Genomic DNA, 18,956 nt, shown 5'->3' on the forward strand with positions numbered 1-18,956 from the left:
GATAATGCCTACATATAGATGACATGTTCATCAGCTTAACCAAACTGTATGGCTAAACCTTAGTCTGACTAATCTAGCAGGTCTAGTTGCCTGTCAGTTCATGCGAAATTTCATTTCAAACAATTCACATAAAAATCATGTTCTCTTTTTTTCCCCCTCTAGTCTACCAAGATTAAGAAAGGAAGTAAAGGAGACACCACTGTTCTACAGCCCACACTAATGGCAGCTGTACCGGTACAGTCATATCTAACTCTATCACTCTCTCTATGTCTCTCTACATCTCTCTCTCTCTTTCTCCCTATCTCTCTCTTTCTCTATCTCTCTTCGTCTCTCTGGGATTTTGGGAATCTGATGCCTGGAACAATTCACAGCTGTAAACAGAACGTGAGAAAGCCCACTGTGGTTTTCCGTATAACACAGACCCACTCTCTCTCATTCATGCATACACACACCCACACACTGTGTGCACTCCAGTCTTGGTTACTTAGAATCTTCATAATCTCTTTAGCTTGATACAAAACAGACAACAGAGTAAACACATATACACACACAGTAGTGGAGACAGCACTTCTAAATATTATAAAACATTTTCAGAGCCTTTGGAGAGGAGGAAGTAGGGAAAACTCCGGTAGAGGAGCATGGGAAACAATCTACTGGATGTAACAAAATGTCCCTTTACGACTGACCCAAAAAATGGCGTTTTCAGCTCTTTATTCAGCTCTTCTCCATTATAGAACTGTGTGATAGCTGTATTTCTATTGTTGTACAGTACTGGATCTAACAAGGCCAAAATCCCTGGGGTTTTATTAAACTGCCTTTCTGAATATGAAAAGGCCAGTTCAGCCCTTGGTTAGGGATCTCCTTCCAGCGTGTTCTACTGTCCAATCATTTTCACACTCCCAGCACTGGTAGCATTGTGTGATATTTTATATTTTAAAGAAAATATGCTTTCAGTTATTTTGCTGTAATATTGAAATATTAGCCCTCTGACACTGCTTTTGTACTTTTGTTAAATCTTAACCCTTTTTCAATTCAAATAACTAAAATTATTTGAATCACTTTGGTGATTAGATGATTGGGACCAATCACAGTGAGGGGGAGGTGTCCGAACAAACAATGCAGTGATTTGGACCAATCACAATTAGAGGGAGATGTTAGAACAAACAATGCAGTGATTTGGACCAATCACAATTAGAGGGAGATGTTAGAACAAACAATGCAGTGATTGTTACAATCAAGAGGAGAAACCCAAAACAGAAATTATTGTTCATTTTATGCCTTTAAATTAAATTGTTATTATTATTATACCTTTAACTAGAGACTAAATGTAACTTCTGTGTCTGTGTCTGTCTCTGTGTGCACTTCATTTTGTTTGTTGACTACAAATCTTTACAGTTCTGTTACTGATTGTTTACATGTGTTAACCAAACACAGAGAGAAGATTTAGGTTTTTATATCTGTTCTTTTGGTGTGATCTCTCTTCTGCTGTCTTTACAATCTTTTCTCTACTTCTCTTCTCATTGATTTACCTCTGTCCTTCTCTTCTATTTTTCCCTTCTCATCTTCCCTTTCGTTCTTCTCTTTTTATTGATTTACTTCTCTCTTCTCTTCTCTGTACTCTTCTGTTCTTGTCTATTCTATTCTCTTCTCTTCTCTTCAATTCTCTTATATTCTTTTATTCTGTTCTTTGTTCTCTTCTATTCTCTTCTCTTCTCTTAAACTCTCTTCTGTTCTCTTTTGTTCTCTTCTTTTTTCTTATATTCTTTTCTGTTCTTTGTTCTCTTCTGTTCTTTGTTCTTTTCTGTTCTCGTCTGTTCTCTTCTGTTCTCTTCTGTTCTTTGTTCTCTTATGTTCTATTCTGTTCTCCTCTGTTCTTTTCTTTGTTCCTCTGTTCTTCTCTATTCTTCCGTGCTCCTTATTCCCTTTTTCTTCTCCTGTCTTCTCTCGTTTGTTCTTTTGCCATTCTTGGAATGGCTCTGATGTTTGTGATTTGTCCTGATGGCCTTTAAACATCCAAATCCACATTCTCTGAAACTATGCAACTCCTACACATAAAGACCTGCTGCAGCTGGTGTGTGTGTGCGTGTGTGTGTGTGTGTAATACAGTGACCAAGGTGATGTCATTGGTTATGTCTAGAGCAAAGAAGCCCAGCTGCATCAAAATGACAACCCTTTATCTATTCCTCTCTCTCCATCTCTTCCTTCTTCTCTCTCTCTGTAGGAGATCATGGATCGCATCTATAAGAATGTGATGTTGAAAGTAGAGGAGATGAGTGCATTGCAGAAGACAGTTTTTATTCTGGCCTACAACTATAAGATGGAGCAGCTGGCTAAAGGCTATAGTACTCCAATGTGTGATAAGTATGTAAACAAGTTCTATGCATTTTTATCATACACTTGTAACACATTTACACATGACATTGACACATGGTTTGTGTCCCCCAAGGTTTGTGTTCAAGAAGGTGCGGGCCTTGCTGGGTGGGCGGACGAGGGTTTTGTTGTCAGGTGGTGCCCCTCTGTCGGCAGCGACTCAGCGTTTTATGAATATCTGCTTGTGCTGCCCTGTGGGACAGGGCTATGGCCTGACTGAAACCTGTGGAGCTGGAACCATCAGTCAGCGTGAGTGATTTTCATCATTAACATCATTATCATAAGGCATATACAGTATATTTAATATGTATTTGTTAGGGCTTTTGCTTTTTTTTTTGAGCATTTCTTTAATAAATGAAAAATGGACTTATATGGACTAAACTGGGCAACATTAAACTAAATGTCAGGAATGGTAAGGAGACTAGTGTAAACACAAGAAATAGAAAACCAGGGCCAGGGTAAACATAGGAAAGTAGTCCCTGAGTCAACAAAAATGAAAATCAAAAGCACTAGGCAAATTCAGGGCTAACTGATCGAAGACAAACAGGCAGAAGCATGTGACATAGCATGAACACTTATACATACACAACTGGACCAAGACCTAAAAAGATATATTTATTACATAATACTGTTATTGGAAAAGTACATTTGAATAAAAGCTCCTTATCTGGGTAGTAGATGTTTGTTTACTCAGTAAAACATTATATATTAGAGTAAATACAAATAACTAACACAAAAAGTAGTGATTTTACATTACTGTGTTCATTAAAAAATCTCCAAAACTCCCCTCATGGGAGCCATATTATTGTCATCCATTTACCTGGTTTGGTAAATCAGTTCTTAATGATGGTAAATCAGCACTGGCTGGGGGACTGTCCAGGAGAAACCTGGAACCAAGCTTTGTTCTTTAAACTAGCTCAAAGATATCTCAAGTAGTTTTACTTTTTACGTGCATTTTACAAGAGGCTACACTCTTATCGGAAGATAAATGGATTTTGGTATATGGTATATAATTATTCTAAAACACTTAACCTGGTTACAGAATGGCTTGGCTAGGAACAGTGAACAGCTGGACTTACTAAAGTGTAGGCAGGGAAAAAAATTTGAGACACTGAGAAGCATTAACAAATGCAGATGCTTTCAGACATGTGTACTGCGTGACAAAATAGGCAGTTAACTAGTTACTATGCTTTGTGGTGTGTAGAATTTTGAATCAAGAAGGCAAGAGGACTTTGAAAGCAGGTTCACTACTAGGGCATGGATGGCAGAAGCATTAGTCACAGAGTCTGCTCATCTGGCCAGTGTTTCAAAGAATACAGTGACATCTGCTTTTAGATCTATGAGTGAGACATCAGTTGGATTTCTGGAAAGTTTTGGATAGACTTTGTAAGGCTGTGCTTTCTACAACTATCAACATACCAGCTGAGGGAACATCTTTTTAAACAAAAAGAGTCCTATCCCTCCAGTACAGTTCCTGAGACTTGTAGAATTTATGGCCGTATGCACTGAAGCTTTATGCAGTTTTTTTCTTTAACATGTTAGCTGCTTTTACATGTATTTTGTGAGATCCTGCTGGTGTGGGTTTTCTTCCCTTTCTATTATGCACACCTCAGTCTAAAATTGCACTGACAGCCAGAATACTCTGCTTATCACTGCCATTATTGCTGATTCATCAAGTAATTAATGAAATAATTAAGTAATCATTAGAGCCCATGTATATGTGTACTATCGTACAGTATATGTATATATATATGTGTGTGTTCTCCAAGAGTATCGGGGTATAAGTGTGTGTTGCATATTTTGTTGCATATGTGTTACAGTTTGGGACTACAGTACAGGAAGGGTAGGAGCGCCCTTGGTCTGCTGTGAGATCCAGCTGAAAGACTGGGTTGAGGGTAAGTCTATCTTTTCTTGCGCACACTCCCGCTCTCTCTGCATCGCACATACGCACACATTCGTCCACCCTTACCAAAACACTGTCATGAAGTTTACTCATCCATCATGTGTTATGTCCATTAGTTTGCTGCAGGGAGTGAGCAATAGTCCAGAGTAGCTACTGAGAAGAGAGAAAAGAAGAGGGCTGGAGTGAAAAAAAGGCAGAAATATTGGCAGTCATTCTGACCTTGTAAGGAAACCCAGTCTGAACATCTGCAGCTAATCTCTTTTAAAACACTCTGCTATCTCATTTCTTATAACTAGACTTCATATACTTGGTCTGTTCTTATTCATCATTCCACTGTTATATAAGTTCTGTTCCATGTTTCCACTCTCTTCAATTCAGTGGTGTACTGTTATCCTTTATCATCATGGAATCCTGGAAAAATACAATTTTCCACATTGATTTAAAAAGAAACGATTTTGATGTGTCCTGTACCACTCACCTCCTTATCCATACAGTCCATATATGTATCAAAAATATAATCTAAAAAAGTCCCCAAATCACATTTAAGTTACAAACACAGAGTCAGCCTGAACTATACATGCATTGATTTCTAATAAAATGTGATATAATCACTATTTAAGTCAACTACACAAACACAATCTAACTGAACTCAAAACACACAAACAGTTGTACTGGCCAACTCTTTCATTAAGCACTTTGAGTAAAGATCCACAGTGCAGGCTAAAAAAAGTAAGTGAGTCCATTATTTAAATAATTGTAGCATCCCCCAATCCCCCATCACCTCCACCAAACATTTCCTCTAGCTGCAAATAAGATCTGCACATTTCAGACCATTCTTCCCTGCAACTGTGTTTCTGTTCATCAATGTTCCCTGAGATGCCTTGCGTGCACAGATCTCTTCAGGCCATTCCATAGTATCTTGGTAAGGTTACGGTCAAGACCAACTTGGCCATTCCAAAACACAACTGCTCCAACTGTTCTTTAGCTTGACTTTACATTCTCCTGTAAAATGTTTGGCTACATCTTTGAACTCATCGTTCCCTCAATGATCGCATTGACAGCAAAGCAGCTCTAAACAATGATGCTCCATCCCTATACTTCACATTTGGGTTGAGGGTTTGGTGTTGGAGTTCAGTGAGAGTTCTTTTACCTCCAAGTATAGTGGTGTGCATTCGTGCTTAAAAATCCACCTTTGTCTCATTTGTCAATAGAACATTCTCCCAGAAGTATTGCAGAGCCATGTGAAAACCCACACTTTCGTCTCCTCTCCTTAATTGAATTGCATATCTATATATATACACTGTATATCAAGGCCGTTTTCGTCACCATCATCACTAAGCTCTCCCTCTCCAACTGTCTATTCAGGTGGCTATCGGACCACTGATAAGCCCTGTCCACGAGGGGAGATTCTGGTTGGTGGGCCCAATGTAACGATGGGGTATTACAAGAATGAAGCAATGAATCGGGAGGATTTCTTTGTGGATAAGAAAGGCCAGCGGTGGTTCTGCACTGGAGACATCGGCGAATTCCAAGCAGATGGCTGCCTCAAGATAATTGGTAAGCACCAATGAATTCTTCTTGCTGACCAGACTGAATGCTTGGCACGTGCCTGATATAATGCAGATTCAAGGATTACAGAGACTACAGATGGAACTTAGCTAGCACCTACCTCTCCTGTAAAGCACCTTATAAACACTCTAACAAAATAGAGATAATAAACTAGACTAAACTGACCAACACCAGGACATGCTAAAGTCGATATGTCAGTGAATTGATACATTCAATAAAAGATGAAGTGAAAACATTTTGACCACCCTGCCACCTGAGAAATAAGCATTGAAGTGGTGTGCCAGGCCCATACCAATGTTTAGGTATGTGGCGCATGTCAAATTGGCATATATATATATATATATATATATATATATATATATATATATATATATATATATATACATATATATACACTCACATGCACCATGTTATGAGATAAGCAGCAGCTTCCTCTTGGGGAAGACACAGTGTTGTGGCTGTATGTGGTGTACAGTCTAGGAAGGAGTTAAAAAACTGTGCTTGGTATCCAGTGTTGGTTGTTTTGAAAGCCACAAAAGATCAGGGAGAGAGTCAAGAAGAGAGACTAATGAGAAAGAGAGAGAGAGAGAGAGAGAGAGAGAGAGAGAATGTGGAAAAAAGTAGAGGCTATTAAAAAGGGTACAAGGGTACAATACACTCATTCCAAGTCTGTCAGAACTGAGTTATGTCTTTAACTTCCCAGATATGAAAATCTGCCATTCCCCCCTGTTTCCCATAAAGCATTGATTCAAAAAGGCTTCACCAGTGTTCAGAGTAATTTGGGGATTGTACATTTCGTAAGTTTGATTTGTGTGGTTGCTGATATTGTGTGGTTATTATTATTACTTTTTTAGAAGTCATTGCTGGAAAACAGTGGGCCTGTGTGAGTCAATTCTGCTCTGTGTCAGACACAGGACATGAGAGAGAGACAATGAACTGACACAGAGAGAGAGAGAGAGAGAGAGAGAGAGAGAGAGAGAGAGTGTGTGCTTTTTTAATGTAGTGAGGAACAAAATGTCTTCACTAGTGTAATGCAGTTAAGGATGTAGTGAGGTTTAGCTAAGACGAAAAATAGGCTAAGAGTGATGGGCTAGGTTGCCAAGTCTGTACTGTGAACCTGATAATAACATGTACAGTCAAACGTAAGCTGTCAAGAAGATTTATCTGTCCACAGCACATTGTTCCAGAGGTCCTGGTCTATGTCTAGATGTGTCTCTAGCAAACATTAGTCTTGTTCTCATGCTTTTGAGGGTTTTTTCCTTGCACACTTTTGCAGTCTCTGTCTGATGGTAGTACTTTGACATCAACTGTGGCATGAGCTACCTGTAGGTCCAAACCTACAACCTTCTTTCTGACGACTCCTTCAAAATCCTCTGTAACAGTGTTATTTGTAAATAGCATTTCTTCCGTTTTTTATTAGTTCCTCAAACTCTTAGTGTTGTTAAAATGCTCAAATACATGTTTTTCATGAGGTTTTCATGAGGTGTCCTAATTTTATCACATGGTTGGACATGTATATGTTTCTGCTTATGTCTGCAGACCGTAAAAAGGACCTAGTGAAGCTGCAGGCAGGCGAGTATGTGTCTCTGGGGAAAGTGGAGGCCATGCTGAAAAACAATCCACTTATCGACAACATCTGTGCCTACGCCAACAGGTACCACGACAGCACCACATGAGTACCGTAGCAGCACTGCTCTTGCAATATGGCGGAAACATCAATGCTCACTGAAACTTGCAAGAAAGACAAGACATAATAATGAGTATGTTTACATGTGCACCAGAGGTTTAATATTAATCTGGCATACACTGGCAGCTTATGGTCATACCCTAATTCGGAACATAAACCCAGCACAGCGAATAAACACACAAAAAGGTAATGTAGGACATGGTCTCTACTAAACTCTTCTGAGAACTATTTTTTCAGTAATTGCAGTAATAAGCTTTCTTTAATTTAAGCTTATTTGTTGTTTACAGTTATAGTTATTAGTCAGGCAAATGTTTTTAAAATTAAAACAACCCAACAGTTTAAGATAAATTAAAAATGTCTCAATTATCTGGATTACTAAGTGATCTTTTTGATGATAATGGATTGCACACTTTCTAAGACATTATAACAACCTTCTCTCTCCCAGATCACACCTGTTATTTTCATTTTCCTTGCCTGTACAATCCCCCTGAATGCCCCCTTGTCAGTTGGAAGAGAAGTGGCTTCATGTATACACTTAATGCTTGATTACACATGCTTCTGTGGTGTGGGAGGGGGAGCTGCAGCTGATTAATGCCTTTGATTGGGACTGAATCGGAATATTTGTAATATTTTTAGTTGAATAGTTTCTCATTAAGAAAACTCACTCATTAGCTGGTTCACTTCAAGCTTATTCACGGAGTGTATACCACTCCCCTGAAGCAATAGCAAATGAAGCACATCAATAGTCCATACTGCCATTTGTGCAGAAATAGTGCAGTTAACACAAGATTGCACACGTTTTTAGAGCCGCCCTGCTATAACCTGCTATAACTAAGCTCTGATCTAGGGTTGACTTAGTTTTATCGAATGCGCTAGGTCTCAATATTAGAAGCTTCATTGTCCCTCATTCTTCTGAATGATGACTCTCTGTTGAGGCTCTCCCTTTCACAGCGAAGAATGTTCTTGCCACACTTATAGCTGCAAAAAAATGATCATTCAATGTTGGTCTAATTCTATTCTTCCTTTATTCTCTACTTCTAATGACTAGACTCCAGGGAGTAGCTCAAACCATTGATATGTGGTCAAATATTATTGATTTTATTAAAAACGTTTTTTAATAGGCTTTTTCTTTTACCTGTTGTATTTATTATCCTTTGTATATTTACACCCTCAAAACATCATTATCTGTTCTACATGCTTATTACATTCACGGTCAGATGTTTACTCTCATCATGGAAGCAATATTGAACTTTGGTGGAACTGTTCTTTTTCTGGGACCGACAGGAATTTGTAGAAGGTGCACAAGTACAAATCAGGACCTGTCTTCTTCTTCCCACTTTCAGGGTTCATATGGGTCCTGGAAAACCTGGAAAGTCATGGAAAATAAACATGCTAAAATCCTGTACTGAATAGTCCTCGAAAAATAACAAAATTGAAAAAAGTACTTAAAAGTCGTGGAAAATATTGTAATAAGCTCCTGTAGTCATTTTATTTTATAATATAAAAATAAAACACACGCTAGCCTGGACAGTCTTTCAGCTACTAGCATGGACTAAACATTCCCAAAAACAACTTATGGGAAAATGTTTGGTCCTGGAAATTTAGTTTTTTGATACTTGATAAGTACCATAATTGGAAATTGGTTGAAGTGTATGAACCCTGCACTTGTCTTCACAGTGATGAGTCGTACGTGATTGGCTTTGTGGTGCCCAATCAGAAACAGCTGTTAGCACTCGCAGAGAAGCGGGGCATCAGTGGCTCGTGGCTGGAGATCTGCAATAATCCTGTAATAGAGGAGGAGGTGCTCAAAGTCATCACTGACACTGCACTGGCTGGTGAGACATAATCTCAATTATTCTTTGTGTTGGGCTAGTCAGGGAGGCTACCTACCTACTAAATAGCATACTGTCACACAAAAACTTTGGACTTTCAAAATTTACATTAACTTTCAATGGAAATCAATGTGGGCATTTCTATCGATCTTTTCATTATGCCATTTTTACACAATGTAAAGAACAACTGGCAGATTCAAATGATGTCAAAAATTGAGATTTGCATAACAGTGACAATATATTCCTTACAATTAAAGAAAATTAAGTGCCAATTGTATTAAAGAGATTTTTCAGACTACTGGTTCTTACTATAGGTATATATTTGCTTACGTTGTAACAATTTTAGTTATTGTAATTAAAAACACAAGTAGTCAAATAAATCCTTCTATTTAACTCATATATGTGATTAATATGGTACTTTATTTATCATTTACATTTTTATTTAAGCTTTTATTTTAAGCTTAAATTTGTTTGTAGTGTGTTTTTAACCATGTATTTCCTGTTATCTTTTAACAGGTCAGCTGGAGAGGTTTGAAATGCCAAGAAAAATCTGTTTAAGTGCAGAGCCCTGGACTCCAGAGACAGGCCTAGTAACAGATGCTTTCAAGCTCAAGCGCAAAGAGCTTAAAACACACTACCAGAAGGACATTGAGCGGATGTATGGTGGCAAGTGAAGTCAGACCAGCGGAGCGGAATATTTTACCATTAGAGCATCCCAACTGCAATCAGCCAGATGTCTGGCTTCTGCGATCAAGACACTTGGTCATCTTGCAATATTGCAGCACACCTGACTGACACAAATAGACCTGGAACTACAAGTAGGATTTTTCTTTTTGTGTTTATGTCATTATAAATTATAACAAGAGCATCCTGCAAGATTCTGTTACTGTTTGTACAGTGTCCTGTCTTTTTTCGGTAAGTCCGCAAAATACTACATACAGTATGGCAAAAATATATACTGCCCACTGTTCATGCAGTAAAGAATGCACAATGACTATTCAGTAAAAAAAACATTCGTGAACAAAACACAGAAAAGCCATAAATGTAAGCCTTTTCTAAATGCTTCACAAGACGAGGAGTAATGAAACAACTGCATTTTGGTAGAGGTTTGGTAACATGCCTGAAGCCACTCCTTCCTAATCTAACATCCTAAAAAATGATTATAAATAAATTATTATTATAAATGATAAATTCTCTACTTTGTCCACATATCTATAACAAGTCTCACGCAACCCTCCACCACCCCGTCACCTCCCCTTTAACTTTGTCATCTATTATTCCTGGCTCCACACATTAGATGGGGGACTTGGCTTCCTACCACAAAGCAAAAACCACCCAAATTCCAGCCCAAAATATGCTCCCCGCTCTCTCACAGTCTTCTCCCAAATCATCATAAGCTGGAGGCATGATCCGATCTAGCAAAATACACATTCTTATCAGCAGTCTGAAAGAATACTACAGGTGTTATTTGGTCAAGATCACTGATACGCTCCAACCAATGAAACAAAAAACACAAAATAGCAAAACACAAAATACAGTTACAATTTTATTATGTATCCAAACATCTAAATTGAAACAGAGTATTAATGTTTAACTATATTGCCGCTATTCCCCTTGGTTTCCAACATTGTGTCCAAAATTCATATAAATGCCAGCACCCAAGATTTCCAGCAGAACATCAGCTTGGATCTTTGCACTTTTCCTGCTTCCAACACGTCAACTTCAAGAGCTGACTGTGCACTTTCTGCCTAAAATAATCCCACCCCATTGACAGGTGCCATTGTAACCAGCTAATCAGTGTTATTCACTTCACCAGTATGGTATGGCTGATCAGTGTACACTTGTTATAAAAGGGTAAGTCTATGCTGTACGTGCAACACTTGTATGCAGTTTGTGGATTCTTGCTGACAATTTCTTAATTGTTTAAAATGATGAAAAAGCCAAATCACTGAAAGCACCCTAGAAATAACAGTGATTTGTTTATTTTTCACCTTCTAGTCTGACAAACCCTAATGATTTCCCAATGTTTAAGCTTTATACCAAGAGTATACCTTTCTACTGAACTTTTAAACAGGCATTTTCCTACTTTCTCTGGATGATGCGTTTCCAGATCATTCTAATCATCACATTGCCGTACAATTAGCACATTTATCAGGAGATTCCTCAGGGAGAGATTAACAAGACTTGATTTACAACCATGTGTTTGGAAAGCATGTATCTGTGTGTGTGTGTGTGTGCGTGTGTGTGTGTGTGTGTGTGTGTGAGTGTCCTCGGACTAAGGCAATGTGATTGAATGCACTTTTTAAACATGTTTTCTTTATGATGCACTATTCAGCACACTGTAGCACTGCCAGTTTTCTAGTCTTTCCTCATTGTTCTGACATGATCTGTTTTACTAAACGTATAAACATTCAAGGTTAGTACTGGGCTAGAGAATGGACAATTTGTAACCGTAGCCCTTTTTGCTTTCCTTGTTCATTGTTTGTTAGCTTGCAGAGGATGCTAAGCACAGGACTACAGGTGTTTGTTTATAATCTCTCCATTCATTTCCAATTATTTCTACACTCCCTTTCTCAATGGCCTTACGATCACTGCTGTGACTGTCTCATGCTTTATTTATTTGTAATTAGCTGCGAAATGGATTCTGTCACACTGAAATAAATCATTATCTGTGGATTGAACTAAACAGTGGTGTTTATTTATGTCAGACGTATTAAACTGGGTCCGTGTTTGTGAGGGTTTCCTCCAGGGACTCAGGGATTTCCTCCCGCCTCCCAAAAACGCACTTGGTAGAAGAATTGACTGTGTTAAATTTTCCTCACGTGTGAGTGAGTGGTTGTGTATGGTAGCCTTTCTGCCTTGCTGTCAATCACCCCGGGTAGTCTCTGGACCCAACACAACCGTGGCCTTGAAGAAGCAGATAAGAAGATGAATAGATGGATACTTGGAGATTAAAGTTTTTCATAGTCTAATTCCCAGGAATAAAACAAATGCTAAGGCCTTGCTAATTAAATGACTAGTCCCTTCCCACTAAAGTGTTCCTCTCTAATCTCAGAATTAGGCTACAGTAGGCTATGGCTGCGAAACAACGATGGACCACAGAGCGGGACTCAGTAGTCCACTGGATCGACAGCAAAATTTTACTGAGCACCAGGTGATGCCAGGGTAGTGTGTTTTTAATATTGTTTGGATGCATTGTTACAGGTATTAAGTCTTGGCTAGTAAAAGACGGCAGCATTAACTAGCCACGCAGCGCTAACGAGCCACCATACTCAATCTCTGTATTGGTTTGTGAACTCTAGTGATCAAAATGTAGTCCTAACATTACTACACCCAAGCTTCCCCTGGGTGTCCGAACGGCCAAGTCGCTCGCTGTTTTCAAACGCAGACTGAAGACCCACCTCTTCAGAGAATACTTGGACGAATAGAAGAGTACTATGGTCACCTTATTCACTTGTGTTTAGTAGTGTCTAAACTTAGAGGTATCTTTGAACTATTAGTCTATTCTAACTAGCTGAGGTTATTCTTGGGTAAATGGCAAAGCACTTTTGTAAGTCGCTCTGGATAAGAGCGTCTGCTAAATGCCTTAAATGTAAATGTAAATGTACTCCTGTTGCAAACTATTTGGGCAGCAAACACACACTGATCTCTCAGCTGAGTGCTGAGATAATACAGGCCCTAGAAGTCGAGTTTACATTTTCTGCATTGCTAGTTTTCAGCTAGCCACGTTTTCAAACTCTGTTTGACTTATCTAAGCAAAAATAGTATTCCCACCCCTCTAAGGACAACACGGGCAGTATGTTTAGTGAAATGTCACATCATTTTAGCTAAATGAATTCTTACAGATATCCAATAAAACATGAGCCTAAGCATGTATACATGATGTGTATTCCTAAGATTCACTGATGCTAATGTGGCCGATGATTATAAGAATCATGATATCTTTGGGAATTATTTAGACTGTCATCACAAGGCATATTTCCTCAGAGTCATAGCGTTATGCTATTCGTGACACTCCCAAACTGGCTTTCTGTTATGTGCAAAGATCTCCAATTTCTACTTAGTCAAGCCACACCTAACAATGACCCACAACTCCAAGACAGATCATGGTGACGTCGGATGGGTATGTTAGGTCTGTAATACAGTATGCTGGTGTGGTCAAGACGTCGGCCCTCTGAGAAAAACAACTCTCGGTTAGTGCACGGGACAGTCTGATTAATATAATTCCATAATTCTGATGGAAACCTCCCTCTGGTGTACACTGATGTGTGGCACTGAGCATGGGATATGGGCTTGGCAATTACCAGATCAGATCAGTTGAAAGCCTATGGGAGGTTCTAAACAGTAATCCCCACCACCAGAATCATCAAAACACCAGTTGAGGGAATATCATAACACCCTATTCACTGATGTCACTTTTTTGTCATTGTTCCTGAAACTGTGTCCAGTCGAGTGGCCAGTTGAGCAGGCTTTGTAGCTGCTGCCTCAATAACGAACTTTCTTTTAAAGTCACTTCTAGTCTGATCTTTTCTCCTTTATGTCTTGATGCAAAACTGACGTGAGCTCGACCTGTTTAGCAGTCTAGGGGAGTAAGATGAGCTAGTGGGTTGTTCTTGAAAATCTTTATTCAGCATGTTCACATTCAGCATCAGAACAAATGTGATCTTGGCTGGTTTGAGTATTTCTAGAACTGCTGAGCGGACAGAAAGGATTTAATGCGTATTAATAATATTTTTAAATATAAAAGTATGTATAAATATTAAGAATATATATTGTAGAATTAGATATTAATATTAATATATAGTTATTGGTGGAATTAGACTAGGTTAGTATATAGTTAGTAAGTGTTTTTTCAGCTGGCTAAACTTACCCAATCAGTGGGATCAACAAAAATGGGGCAAGATGTTGTGTGGTCTATTTAAATAGAAACACTGCTAAGGGGTCAGTTGATGCCACACATTCTGAACTTGTGTTGTATGTATTAGTTTAACTCCAGTAAAATAAGTATCACGCCAAGTTCACTTCAGAAATATTAGCAGCATACACGCAGAATAAAAACTATAAAACTAGTAGATTACAGGGAGTATATTTAAAAGCGTATGTTCAAAAACTAAAACAGTGGGATATGTAACTAATAAACAACAGCATGCCAACAGCAGTGTCTGCATGGTGGTGCCACAGATAGTCTGTGTGTCTACAGCCCCAGAGGCCTGGGGTGGCAGGTTCAAACCTCACTCCTAGAACCGTCTGTAAGGTGTTTGGTGTGTTCAAATCCTAAGTACCCCAGGAAAAGGTGGGTAAGAGGATGGATGGCTGCAAGTTTACTACTCTTACACCTAAAGTTTACTTTCAGAAACTGGGATAGACGCGGGCTAGAAGTATATAGTGTAGGTACACTGTCAGTTCCCTAAAGTTCTCTTTTAGTCTTTTCAGTACAAAATGTGATGTAAACTAGTTGTGTACTCAAATGTTTCTACGTTCTTACACCTGAAGTATACTTAAAGCAGCATTATGCAAGTTGGTATATTTTGCTTTGCGACTCCCCCTAGAGTTGTGGAGTGTAATTCACTTTTACACCATAAAAAAATGACCGTTAGGGCTCATAAATAGCTGTTCGTATTATGTAGTAACTATGCTAATATCAATGTACTAGTAGTATACTTGTAAGTGTACCATTTTATTACTTCTTGGGACAAAAGTGGCTTTCTTTTAGTAAGCACAGATCATTCGGCCTTTTCCGAAGATCTCCAGGGCCCTTAATATCTGTGTTTGGAACAGGCTGCTACTTTTTATCTGCCAAATTAATGCTAGTAATTCTGAATCATAACGCATAATGTAATGTCTCAGATGTCTGTAGAATGTTTTATGTGTTATTTGTAAATCAGTTGTCTTATATTTCTGTCTCTTTCTCCTCTCTCTCACTCCTTCTACCTCTCTCAACTTCGGCTTTTTAGTCGACGTCTCTCTTAGTCACTCTTAGTCTTAGTCTTCATGAATTATCACAAAGCACATGTTTGAGTAAAGCTTGTCTGGTCTGAAGGGACCCGAGAAGTTCAGCCTGGTTAGGCCTTGGCACCCAGCCACGGCCCCACTTTTCTAACAGCTGTCCTCACGTGGTCTGTGACACTACAGGGTCACTATAAAAGCCCACCACTGCTCAGACTGTCCTTGGAGTTCAGAGGCACAAGAGACAAGCAACAGCGTAACCACTGAGAGCAAAGTGGTGCAAAAGTAAAACTGCCGGTGAGTGAGAAGAGTTTCGGAGCAGCTGTTCTGAAGAGTTTTTAGGAGGAACTGACCAACCAGTGTTTAGTGTGGTTGAAGGAAAGAGAGTTTAATGAAATGTTTGCTTTGTTACTGTGAAGAATTGTCTCCAGATGTAGTGTATCAGAGTTGATTTAAAAAGTGGAATTTTATGGAAGGTTAAATTGTAAAATATAGTTTTTATTTATTTTATTTATTTAGTTTTGTATTTGAGCAGTTAAATTGCTTGGTAATTTAATAGGTCGTATTTTAGGTTAAACTGAGCGTGGTTAGTTTATTAATGTTAGTTTATTAATGTTAGTTTATTTAATGTTAGTTTATTAATGTTAGTTTATTAATGTTAGTTTATTTAATGTTAGTTTATTAATGTTAGTTTATTAATGTATATTTTATTAATGTTAGTTTATTAATGTTAGTTTATTTAATGTTAGTTTATTAATGTTAGTTTATTAATGTATATTTTATGCTCGTCTCAGCAGCTCCTGCCACTGCCCGCTGTCGAATGGAGAGCGCGGGGAATGCGAGTGCGCCGCACGCGCTCTCCCTCCACAAAACCGCGAGCTCCTCTCCGCCGGCCGGTAGCGATGGCAACGCGTACCTGTACATCCTCATCGTCATGTCCTTCTACGGGGTCTTCCTCATCGGGATCATGCTGGGCTACCTGCGCTCCAAGCGGCGCGAGAAGAGGCGGAGCAACGTGTTCCGGCGCCTGTTGCACGAGGAAGAGCAGCGGGAGTGGGGCGCGCGCCAGAAGAAGCACAGCCTGCCCAGTCTCGCCTTCTGCGCGCCCGCCCTGCCGCTGCCGCTGCCGCTGGGCTCCGCCGGGAGGCTCGCGGGCGGCCCGCTTGAGGCTCGCGTGCTCTCGCCGCTCGCCTGCGCGCTGTGCTCGGTGGAGCAGAGCAGCGTGAGCTCCCTCTGCTCGTCCGCCGACGTGCGCTTCACCATCGAGGAGGAGTCGGACAGCGGCACCGGGGAGGGGCTCGACGAGCCGCCCAAAGGAAGCGTCGAGAGCAGCGACGGATCCGCGGTGAACCTCGAAGCGGCGCCCTAAGACGGGCGCGCGTCACGCCGCTGACCGAAGCCACGAAGATAGATGGACAACTGCTGAAGGCGACTAGCCTGGTTTCTGACCCCGTTTGGGGATAAACAGGCAGCTAACCGGCCTCGCCACGAACCTGGAACGAACTTGAAATCCTAAACGCGTTTCTTTTTTACGTTTTTTTTATTTACGTTTTTTTAATGTAGTAACGGAGTAGTTTGTTTAAAGCGCGTACACGTTTGAAACCGTGCACATTCTGTACAAACCTTTATGTATATATTGGTCTACACTGGCTGTCTTTATTTAAATGCACTTTGTTTTGTTCATTTTTGTTAAAAAGAAAACGAAATAAAATATTTGAGCTCACTGTGGCGCACTTCTTATGTTTGGACAGCAGGTGGCAGGCCAGCTCCATGAAGGGTCATGATGGTGGGCTTCAAACCTATGATCTGATGATCATGCACTTGTAGGCAGTGCTTGAAAAAAGTGCTGGTTCCTTTATTTACATTTAGAGGCTGATATATATATAGACCAAAAGAGGCAACGAGAAGGCAGGACATATATTTTATGCACCAGCAGCTTGTAAGACAGAAAAATGTCCCAGTACAAAGAGTAATTTTGAGAGTTTTCAAAACAGAAGGTCTTTGTAACACAACTTCATTAATGTAATAAATATTTTCTCTGGGAATAAGATTTCTTTCTCTGGCTTTGGAGTGGCACAGCTGTCTAACTGCTTCAATAAGACAGGTAGTCATTAGTTTGAATCCCAGCAATTACTCATCTTATAATCCCCCTGTAAAGCCTACCCCCTAGTGGTGTCATCATACATTTTTGCCCATTGGTTAAACCATTTAAAATCATGTAAAACACAATTATACAATAATTCTTTTACTTCTAAAAAAATCCCCCAACTTGAAAACTTCTTAAATTACAAGGCTATCTCTAACAAAGCAGAGTAGGCCAAAATAATGCACTTATAATGACAAATAATGCATTATGAATTACTAATAATTTTCCTTGTCAGGACTTCTTATTACTGATGTTCTGTTTTAATAAAGCAGATTAAAAAACTGCAGAACTCATCATCATAAGAGAACCAGCATAACTAGATGTGGGCCTAGATCTAGTGCTGATGGTAGGAGATCTTTTATACAGATCTGGTCAGTATTTATTAAGCTTCTCAGAATAGGAGCGCTAAACTAGTGTCTGGAATTTTATCAATACAGGCCAAGAGTCCATATTTGTTAAGTAAGAATGCTGATCTGGGATCAGTCTGTAGTGTTTACCCAGCACTGAATCAGACTGTATGGACTAATGAGATCTTTATGAAGGATTTTCTGTCACAATGAGCACTATGAGATTTCAGGTTCAGCATAGGACTCAGAAAGAGTTCCTTTAGGCCCAAAAGTGGTTACTATAAGGTTTCTTTTAAACGAACCCTTTGTGGCACCTTCATCACTTAAAAGTGAAAGTTTCCACGTTTTAATCACCGTTTATCCTAAATCACAACGAACTGTTTAGTCATCATGTTCTTCCTCACTATAACAGCCTGTGTAAATGACATCAGAGGGAAAACTGTTCTCCTTCACCCCGTCTCTCCCTCCTCTTTTTCCATTTCTCAAGTTAAGTGTGCAATGGAAAGTTCTCTACTCTTCCAAATGTTCTTCACTCTTTGTGATGCATTGACCAGTGATGTTCTTGCCTTTTCAGCGTTAAAGTTAAATGTTTGCTGCCCACTCTCTTGTCCTTTGCCAGGAAGATCTTTATGAAGCGAGCTGAACTTGGTGGTAAAGGCCAGGGAGAGCGCTCGTTGCAGCGTTCCCCACTTAAGAAACGATCCAATGGGACCCTAGAAGATTGTTCTTCCGTGGAGGCGCTCCACTCACATAATCTCTCTTTCCCTCTCTCTGTAACATTGTCACATTTCCGTTTCACACACGCACACACACACACACACACACACACACACACACACACTGTATTATCCTAGTATTAAAAAAACAACAACTTTAAAATTCCTGATCCATAATAAATTCTGTGTTTGTACAAAACATCAAATTTCAATTATTCAACATATTATCACAGCTCATATATTATACACATGCCGGAAGTGCCTTGATGTTAGATATTCACATGCCCTCTCTCAACTTGGATAGTAGTAACACACACATACACACACACTGAGACTGAGAAGCTTGCTCAGAAAGGGAGAGGAGGATGTGTGTCATTCATTTCCTCTACTGGGAGCAGAGTTCACCCAGCATGAGTCATGCTGACCTATCTCTCCCCCTG

At 39.5% G+C, this 18,956-nt stretch overlaps 2 protein-coding genes across 3 annotated transcripts in view; both read left to right on the forward strand.

Annotated features, from left to right (window-relative positions):
- Positions 1-12,035, forward strand: part of acsl3a (acyl-CoA synthetase long chain family member 3a) — a 38,721-nt gene extending 26,686 nt beyond the window's left edge. The window contains exons 8-15 of the mRNA XM_072690660.1: positions 163-234; positions 2,222-2,361; positions 2,447-2,619; positions 4,191-4,265; positions 5,639-5,830; positions 7,382-7,496; positions 9,207-9,364; positions 9,878-12,035. Coding sequence (XP_072546761.1) covers positions 163-234; positions 2,222-2,361; positions 2,447-2,619; positions 4,191-4,265; positions 5,639-5,830; positions 7,382-7,496; positions 9,207-9,364; positions 9,878-10,035 — 1,083 coding nt within the window. The 3' untranslated portion in view covers positions 10,036-12,035. The remainder of the gene's footprint in view (positions 1-162; positions 235-2,221; positions 2,362-2,446; positions 2,620-4,190; positions 4,266-5,638; positions 5,831-7,381; positions 7,497-9,206; positions 9,365-9,877) is intronic.
- A 3,485-nt stretch (positions 12,036-15,520) lies between these two features.
- On the forward strand, positions 15,521-17,030 carry kcne4 (potassium voltage-gated channel, Isk-related family, member 4). 2 transcript variants are annotated; one of them, XM_072690662.1, is made up of 2 exons: positions 15,521-15,604; positions 16,105-17,030. In XM_072690662.1, exon 2 carries the CDS (start codon positions 16,128-16,130, stop codon positions 16,674-16,676), a length of 549 nt encoding a protein of 182 aa, XP_072546763.1. In that variant the 5' UTR covers positions 15,521-15,604; positions 16,105-16,127; the 3' UTR covers positions 16,677-17,030. The 2 variants fall into 2 exon arrangements, with proteins under 2 accessions (XP_072546763.1, XP_072546762.1); XM_072690661.1 differs by having other exon boundaries at positions 15,522-15,604; positions 16,102-17,030.
- The last annotated feature ends 1,926 nt before the right edge of the window (positions 17,031-18,956 follow it).

Source organism: Salminus brasiliensis, chromosome 11, assembly GCF_030463535.1.
Source record: "Salminus brasiliensis chromosome 11, fSalBra1.hap2, whole genome shotgun sequence".
NCBI classification, from domain to species: Eukaryota; Metazoa; Chordata; class Actinopteri; order Characiformes; family Bryconidae; genus Salminus; species Salminus brasiliensis.